The 9,008-nt window shown below is 41.2% G+C and overlaps 1 protein-coding gene across 6 annotated transcripts in view; it reads left to right on the top strand.

Annotated features, from left to right (window-relative positions):
- ARMH3 (armadillo like helical domain containing 3) overlaps window positions 1–9,008 on the top strand; it is a 205,240-nt gene that overhangs the window by 155,038 nt on the left and 41,194 nt on the right. For 5 of the 6 annotated variants that reach the window (XM_032281396.1, XM_032281392.1, XM_032281393.1 and 2 more), the window contains one exon: window positions 3,370–3,448. The exons of the other annotated variant lie outside the window; for it this stretch is intronic. In XM_032281396.1, the coding sequence (XP_032137287.1) occupies window positions 3,370–3,448 (79 nt within the window). The remainder of the gene's footprint in view (window positions 1–3,369; window positions 3,449–9,008) is intronic. 6 annotated transcript variants of the gene reach the window in all.

Below are 9,008 nucleotides of genomic sequence, written 5' to 3'. Positions count from 1 at the left end.
TTATATAAATTGTATAAATGTACCCTCTAAGATTTAGCCCTCTTTCATCAAATGTTTCTTATATGGCTGCAGTAGACAATTCCCAAGTTCTCTGATAAGTACTAGATTGGTATTACTATTCTACCTTTTTTTCCTCTGGTGGGATATATAGCTTGCTCAAAATCAGTCAGAAAAACAAGTGGTCAAACTAGAATTCCAAACCATGATTTTTTTTTTTAAGTTTCCAGTTTATACTTTTATTACCTGAATTAGATTAAATGGTTCTATAATTCTTTACTATCAAGAAGCTATAAAAGAAAATAGTGATTTGTTATGCTGGCTCATACATACATACACACACACATACACATGTACACAGTTTAGTTTTTATTTTTGAGACAATTTCTTGTTCTGTTGTCCAGGCTAGAGTATGGTAGCACAAACACGGCTCCCTGCAGCCTCAACCCCCTGGGTTGAGGGCTTCAAGGTACTATCCTCCCCTTCAGCCTTCAAGTGATCCTCCCACTTCAGCCTTCCAAGTAGCTGGGTCTACAGGCACATGCCACCACACCTGTCCCTGGCTTATTATTATTTTTTATTTTGTAGAGACAGGGTCTCACCATGTTGCCCAGGCTGGTCTCAAATTCTTGGGTTCAAGTAATCCTCTCACCTTGGCTTCCCAAAGTACTGGGATTACAGGTGTGAGCCACTGCATCCAGCCCACATACCCATTTTGTTGTGGTGGTTGTTGTTGATTGTTTTTTTTTTTTTTTTTTTGAGGGGAGACAGGGTTTCACTCTGTCACCCAAGTTGGAGTGCACTGGCACAGTCTTGGCTCACTGCAACCTCTGCCTCCCAGCCTTAAGCGATCCTCCCACCTCAGCCTCCCAAGTAGCTGGGACTACAAGTGTGTGTTGCTACACCTGGCTAAATTTTTTTGTATTTTTTGTAGAGACAGGGTTTCACCATGTTGCCCAGACTGATCTCGAACTCCTGAGCTCAAGTGATCCACTCACCTTGGCTTCTCAAAGGAATTACATGCATGAGTCACCATGCCTAGCTGACACCACCCATTTTAGTAAACTTTCTGTTTGGGGATTCTTTTAAATTTACAGAAAAATAAAAAGATAATCCACAGAATTCCTGGATACCCTCAGCCTAGTTTCCCTCATTTTGTATCACCAAGGTACATCTATCAACACTAAGTAATTGGCATTATTATTAACTAAACTCCATATTTTATTTGGATTTCACCAGTTTTTCCATTAATGTCCTGTTGCTATTCCAGGGTCCATTCCAGGATATGCATTTAACTGTCATATCTCCCCAGTGATCTGTGACAATTTCTCAAGTCTTGTTTTTCATGACCTTTATAGTCTTAAGAAAGTACCAGCTGGGCGCGGTTCCTCACGCCTGTAATCCCAGCGCTTTGGGAGGCCAAGGCAAGTAGATCACCTGAGGTCAGAGTTAGAGAACAGCCTGGCCAACATAGCAAAATCCCATCTCTACTAAAAACAAAATTAGCTGGGCCTGGTGGTAGATTCCTGTAATCCCAACGTCTCAGGAGGCTGAGGTAGAATTGTTTGAACCCGGGAGGCAGAGGTTGCAGTGTGCCAAGATCGCACCATTGCACTCCAGCCTGGGCAACAGGAGCTAAACTCCATCTCAAAAAAAAAAAAAGAAAGAAAGAAAGAGTCAGGGCCAGGAGCAATGGCTCATGCCTATAATCTCAGCACCTTAGGAGGCCGAGAAAGGAGGATTGCCTGAGCTCAGGAGTTTGAAACTGGCCTGGGCAACATGGTGAAACCCCATCTCTACAAAAAAATACAAAAATTAGCCAGACATGGTGGCACATGCCTGTAGGCCCAGCTACTTGGGAGGCTAAAGTGGGATGATTGCTTGAGCCAAGGAGGTGGAGGCTGCAGTGAGCTGTATTTGTGCCACTGCATTCCAGCCTGGATAACAAAGTGAGATCCTGTCTCAAAACAAAACAAAACAAAAAACCTGTCAGGTATCCTATAGGATATCCCCAGTCTGAGTCTGTCTGATATTTTTCTTGTGATTAGACTGAGCTATTGAGTGCCCTTCTCATCAGATCATACCGATGATTACATGATATCTACATGATATCACTGGCAATTTATAGCTTCATCATTTGGTTAAGGTAGTGTTTGACAGGCTTCTTTGCTATCAAGTTACTGTGTTTCCCATTTGCTACTCTATTCTTTGGCAGTAAGTCTCTAAATCTAGCCTACCCTCAAGATGAGAAATAAACTTCATTTCCTATCGGGAGGAGTATTTACATGTATTATTTGAAATTGTTGTATAAGAAAGATTTGTTGACCAGGCACAGTAGCTCATGTCGGTAATCCCAGCACTTTGGGAGGCAAAGACCTGCTGGAGCTCAAGAGTTTGAGACCAGCCTGGGCAACATGGCAAAACCCAGTCTCTACTAAAAAAATAATTAGCCGGGCATGGTGGCACATGCCTGTAGTCTCAGTTACTAGGGAGGCTTAGGTGGGAGGATTGCTTGAGCCTGGGAGGTCAAGGATGTAGTGAGCCATGATCACGCCACTGCACGCCAGCCTGGGCAACAAAGTGACACCTTGTCTTAAAAATATGTGTGTGTGTGTGTGTGTGTGTGTGTGTGTGTGTGTGAAAAGAGAAAGATTTGTCTCTTCTCTGTGAATTATTTATATCAGTATGGACTTATGTAAAACCCTGATCTAAAACCTGTGTTCTTTCTGCTACACCAGGCAAGAAATGACAAGAACCTATACCAAGGCACTGGTTTCAGGGAAATTTATTTCCAATTTCAGAGATTTTTAAGAGGTAGATTTGATAAGACTGGGTGACTTTGGATGTGAGCAAGTGATGGAGAAGGGAGTGTTTTAAAATGACAGTCAGATTTTGGGTTGAATGGCCGGATATAAAATTTTGGTTTGAAACTTATTTACTAACAAGTAGGAAGTTTGCTTCTGTTTAGCCTGTACGTTGGCCCAGCTTTACCGAGCGCCCTGTTCTCCCGTCAGAGGACAGCTTTTCTTTCTGATTGAAGCACCAGGGCCCCCTAGTGGACAGCCCTCTGGGTCCTCTTTCTCATCTGAAGGACCCAAATTTTTTGTTTGGCTTTGGGTTTTTTCCGTTAGTTCATTTGCAAAGCAGAGATACTTGATTCTATTTTCTGTCTGATAGTAAACCCTTCCAATTTCAGAGTTATCAATTCACCCCCATTTGTGATCTCTTCATGTTCAATAAGAGGACAGTTACCCAGTCACAATCACTCCCATGCTGTAGTACTCTAAACCAGAGGGTACTTGATTCTTATTTTTTTAACAGATGTATTCCCCTTCCATCTGGCACCATATTAATATGAATTCTTTGTTTCAGAGCCATCATCAACCACTTTAACCCCAAAATTGAGTCCTACGCTGCTGTGAATCACATATCCCAACTGTCAGAGGAGCAGGTAAGCCACTACTCTCCCAGATGACCTAGTTGAGGCTAGGATCAAGCAGTTGCCTTCTCTCTGGTGGCAGGGGGATTTTCTCTGTGACTGAGCTTTTGTGGGGATGACCAGGGAAAGGCTGCTGAGAGGAATTAGTGTGGGATTGGTTAATAGTACTTTTAATACAAAGTGATGCTGTGTGCCTTTGTGCCATCTGAAGGGTTTGTTAATTACATAGGAGATATGTAGGTGAAAATCTGGTGAATTATTGTTTTAGAGTGAGTGTCATAAGGTATTTTTTAAAAATCTTAGGCAGAGAGTCATTTTGATTTTTGAAAATAAGAAATGAGAACTTAGAAATGGATGAAACTGCCAATTAGAAAAACGCTGAGTTCAGCTTAATTTGAAGCTATTTGGCTCTTTAAAACATGACCCTTGGAACAGATTTTCCTTAGTAATTGAGTTCCCTTTACCTTGAGCAATTGTTTCTGAGGAGGTTTTTCTGTGGTATGGACTGAGTTGGAGATGCCGATAGCCTTGTGTGTTTGTTTTCCTTGAATCTGGCCTGATTTCCCCTTCTCCCAGAGCGTCTGCACTCAGCTCTGCATTATATAAAAGTACAGATGAGGCTTAGCATGGCATGGGATTGAACTTGATGTGTCAAAATGAGACTCTCGAGTTTTTTTTAAAAAGCACAAAATAAGACATCCTATTCATGTGGTTCCCTTTCCTTCTCATCCTACTCCCAAATTGGAGAGGCCAGGGTATAGACTCCAGGCCAGTAAGAAAAGCACATGTACCCTGTTCTCCCTTTTTTGCCAGTGCATCTTTGTAACCCGTCTTTGAGCTTCTTGCTGGCAGAGCCAGCCAACCAGCTATGATATGACCATGTGTTTCAATGTTCCTCAAAGCTATTCAGTTCTCCCAGTGAAGCACCAAGCAAACCTTTTTCCTAACAGACAAGCTTCTCAGTATTCCCCACCGGTGGCTCTTTTCTCAGCCAGATGGATAGGACTCTATTAGTCTGTCAGTTTTTCCCTTTGACATATTTGTTCTCTTTTGTGAGGCCAGCTGTGAGAATCCATCCTCACATTTAAACTGCTTTTATAAATGGCCTTCATTTCCTTGATTCCTCTCTGCCTGTGAAGCTATCCTGAGTCCTGTTCTTTGATGCTGTACTGTGAGGTGCTTTGTGATGCTACTGTTTTCTTGTTGGACTGGTTCGTATTAATTTTACTATAACATTTTAATGCAAAATAATTCAACATCTTGAGTTTTATGCAGTAAGAGAAGGGGTGACTTTCCTATCACAGTGTGCTCTGGTTAGTCTAAAAGCTTTTTTTTAAAATAAAAAAAAAAAAAGGAAGAGACATTTGCTCTGTCATCCACGTGCAGTATGTGCAGTATTCATCCCCCAGTGGCTTGGGAAGGTCAAGCTGAAATCTTTCTCCAGCAGTAGCTGTCACAGACCAATAATAAAAAATCCTTTCTGGCACACAAGGCAATCTGTGAAAGGATGATTAGCAAGCACGTGTCCTCAGCCTCCTCCAGCTTCTTTCAAAGTTAAATGAAATGATGAAAGTCTCTCAAAAAGTGCGCACATGCCAGAGATGAAGCGATTTCAGTGGAGAGGATTTCACAGGAGAATGGGGAAGGGATAGCAAGATTGATTTATTTGGTCAATATATAATTGTATACCGGCTGGGAGCAGTGGCTCACACCTGCAACCCCAGCACTTTAGGAGGCTGAGGTGGGCAGATTGCTTGAGTCCAGGAATTCGAGATCACCCTGGGCTACATGGTGAAGTTGTCTCTACAAAAAAAAAAAAAGAAAAAGAAAAATTACCCAGACATGGTGGTGCACACCTGTAGTCCCAGCTACTCGGGAGGCTGAGGTGGGAGCTGAGGTGAATCCAGGGAGATTGAGGCTTCAGTGAGCTGTGATCATGCCACTGCATTCCAGCCTGGGTGACAGTGGGACCCTGTCTTAAAATAATAGTAATAATAGTCATTATTATCATATACCTTCTATAATACAAGTTGTGGTACTAAAGTAGTGGATATCAATAGTGAATAATCTGAGTCATTGCTCACATGGAGTCTTTGTGTACTCATTGCCTCTCTTAACAGTCCTTTTCACTTGGGGGTTTGGAGGAGGGTGATACTATTCTGGGACCTTCTTGAGAACCACCCTCAAAATAGTTGTTGCTTCTCTTCCCCGACTGACTTTGAAGGGTGCTAAATGACAGCGTTACAGTACACTTGGTTTATTCTCAGCACTATCAGATTAGAGGTATTTGACTGCCTTGTTAATCTCCAGCATGTGTTAGAGCACTTCTCTCCCTTCACTTAGGAGCATTAATGTGAATGTCACTTAATGTTAACAGTGTTCATGGCCTCTCAAAGAGCTAGTTTTATGGATTGCAGTAGGGCCCTGCAGTTGTTAGCAGCAGACTGAGTAAAGAAAAAAGTCAAGAACTTAATCCTCAGTAGATTCTAAAGTACTCTTAAAATAAAACCTAAAGACCATGGATGGGTGTTAACTGGAATTTATAGCACTTAGTAAGTTAGTAGAGAAGACAGGGCTCTTTTCTATGTCTGCCTGCCCAGCTTGCCATTTTCTTCTAGCAAGAAATTTGTGAATTCTTGAATTCTGACAACCCCTAGACACATTCCAGCCTCTGAGGCATTTCAAGGTGATACTTGTAAATCTATTATTGCATATTAAACAAAGCCAAGCCTTTCACATTGGCATTTCCTTTCAGACATCCAGAAGGTAAATGACATTTTTCTGTTAATTGCCATTGGCTTCATGGAGGGCAAAACTTTTTAATCAGTTAATACCCTCAATGTGACTGAATGATCATACATTGTTTTGTTTTTGTTTTTGAGATAGAGTCTCACTCTGTCCCCCAGGTTGGAGTGCAGTGGTGCTATCTTGGCTCACTGTAGCCTCTGTCTCTAGGGTTCAAGCAATTCTCCTGCCTCAGCCTCCTAAGTAGATGAGATTACAGGCACACGCTACCACGTCCAGCTGGTTTTTGTATTTTTGTGTTTTTTTTTTTTTTTTCTTTTTTCTGAGAAGGAGTCTCGTTCTGTCACCCAGGCTGGAGTGCAGTGGTGTGATCTCGGCTCACTGCAACCTCCGCCTCCTGGGTTCAAACAATTCTCTGCCTCAGTCCCTCAAGTAGCTGGGATTACAGGCGTGAGCCACCACACCTGGCATTTTTTGTATTTTTAAGTAGGGTTTTGCCATGTTTGCCAGGCTGGTCTCGAACTCCTGACCTCAAATGAGCCACCTGCTTCAGCCTCCCAGAGTGCTGGGATTACAGGCGTCAGCCTCTTTACCTGGCCTGGTCACACATTTTTTAATGTAATAAACTGCATGCATTTTTATGGTATATATGCAGATATGTATTTGGGGTTAATTTTTTCATTTTTACCTCTTTTTAATATATGGCAGAATACATGTAACATAAAATTTACCATTTTAACTTCCCCCTGCCTTTTTTGAGATAGAGTCTTGCTCTTGTTGCCCAGGCTGGAGTGCAATGGCTTGATCTTGGCTCACTGCAACCTCCACCTCTCGGGTTCAAGTGATTCTCCTGCCTCAGCCTCCCAAGTAGCTGGGATTACAGGCATGCACCACCATGCTCAGCTAATTTTTTGTATTTTTTAGTAAAGACGAGGTTTCACCATGTTGGCCAGGCTGGTCTTGAACTCCTGACTTCAGGTGACTCACCTGTCTTGGACTTCCAACGTGCTGGGATTACAGGTGTGATCCACGGTGCCCCACCCATTTTAACCCTTTTTAAGTGTACAGTTCAGTGGCATTAAATACATTCACATTGTTGTGCAACCATCTCTGCTCTCCATCTCTTCAGGGCTTTTTCATCATTTCTTACTGAAACTCTTTACCCATTAAACAATAACTCCCCATGTCTCCTACCCTGAGCCCCTGGTAACCACTGTTCTACTCTGTCTCTATGAATTTGACTATTCTAGGTACTTTAATGGAATCATACAGTATTTGGACTTCTGTGACTAGCTTATTTCACTTAGCATTATGTATTTAAGGTTCATCCATATTGTACCATGTATCAGAATTTTGTTCCTTTTTAAGGCTGAATAATATTCCATTGCATTTATACAAATTTTGTTTATTCATCCATTGGTGGACATTTGGGTTGTCTCCACCCTCGGCTATTATGAATAATGTTGCTCTTGAACATTGATGTACAGCTATGTGTTGGAGTCCCTGCTTTCAATTCTTTTGTGTATATGCTCAGAGTGGAATTAGTAGATCACAGGATAATTCTATGTTTAACATTTTGAGTAACTGCCAGAGTTGTACCATTTTACATCCCAATTTCTCCACATCCTTGCCAACACTTTTTTTGTGTTTTGTTTTGTTTATAATAGCCATCCTAATGGGTATGACGTGGTATCTCATTGTGGTTTTGATATGCATTTATCTAATGATACATTGCGCATCTTTTCATGTACATATTAGCCATTTGTATATCATCTTTGAAATGTCTTTTCAAGTCCTTTGCACATTTTTAAATTGGAGAATTTGTTTTTTGTTTTTTTGTTGTTGTTGACTGTTAGGAATTCTTTATTCTGGTTATTAATTCATCAGTAGATATCTGATCTGCATATATTCTGTTCCATTCTGTGGTTTGTCTTTTTACTCTTGATAGTGCCCTTTACACATAGGACTTTTAAAACTTTGGTGAAGTCCAATTTATCGGTTTTTTGTTGTTGTTGCCGTTGTTGCCTGTGCTTTTGGTGTCAAATCCGAGAAGTCTAAGAAGTTATTACCAAGTCTGATGTCGTGAAGCTTTTCCCCTGTGTTTTCTTCTAAGACTTTAGTTTTAGCTCTTTTATGTTTAGATCTTTAATCCATTTTGAGCTAATTTTTATATATGACATTAGGTAAGGGCATTTTGACCTCTTTTTGTATTTAACATATCTTTATGAATAAAGATTATGGAGAAGATACAGTTTCCTTTCCTAAGAGCTATGAAACTACTTCCAGTTTATTCCCTACTGGATTTGGCTTATTTCTAGGATGCCTTTCAAAATGGTCCTTCAGGCCTCTTGCCTACCCTCAACTGAAATTTAGTTCCTTTCCCTCTCCAGTGCGACTTGTTAGTAAGCATCCATCCCTACCTGGTAGAATCATTTGATATGTCCAGGAAAATTGATCATCAAGGAATAAGGATTCCCAAAAAGATGAAACTAAGGGGTCAGACTGGAAGATTTAGAATGCATAGCAGCTTAAGTGGTTTCTGACGTTAGGAACTTTGAGTCTACTTATTTTCTTTCCATTTCTAAAGATTCTTTCTACTTTCTTTTGCTTCCAGTTGTGTTCATCTCCTCTACCTCTTGTCTCTTTTAAAGAGGACCACAAATAATGCAACCTGAGCACATCAGTCACCCTTGTAATCCTTCTGAAATTCTGGTCTTCAGCTTGTCCCTCGAAGTGGCCTGCACCCTAATTTTCTTTTTTATTTGTTTGGAGAGAGAGACAGAGAGAGAGAGAGAGAGAGAGAGAGAGAGAGAGAGAGAGAGAGAGA

The sequence above is a fragment of the Sapajus apella genome, unplaced genomic scaffold (assembly GCF_009761245.1).
Source record: "Sapajus apella isolate SASKATOON/1434 unplaced genomic scaffold, GSC_monkey_1.0 scaffold13, whole genome shotgun sequence".
NCBI classification, from domain to species: domain Eukaryota; kingdom Metazoa; phylum Chordata; class Mammalia; order Primates; family Cebidae; genus Sapajus; species Sapajus apella.
The sequence above is the reverse complement of the archived record's forward strand: the minus strand, read 5'-3'. Positions and strand labels throughout refer to the sequence as shown.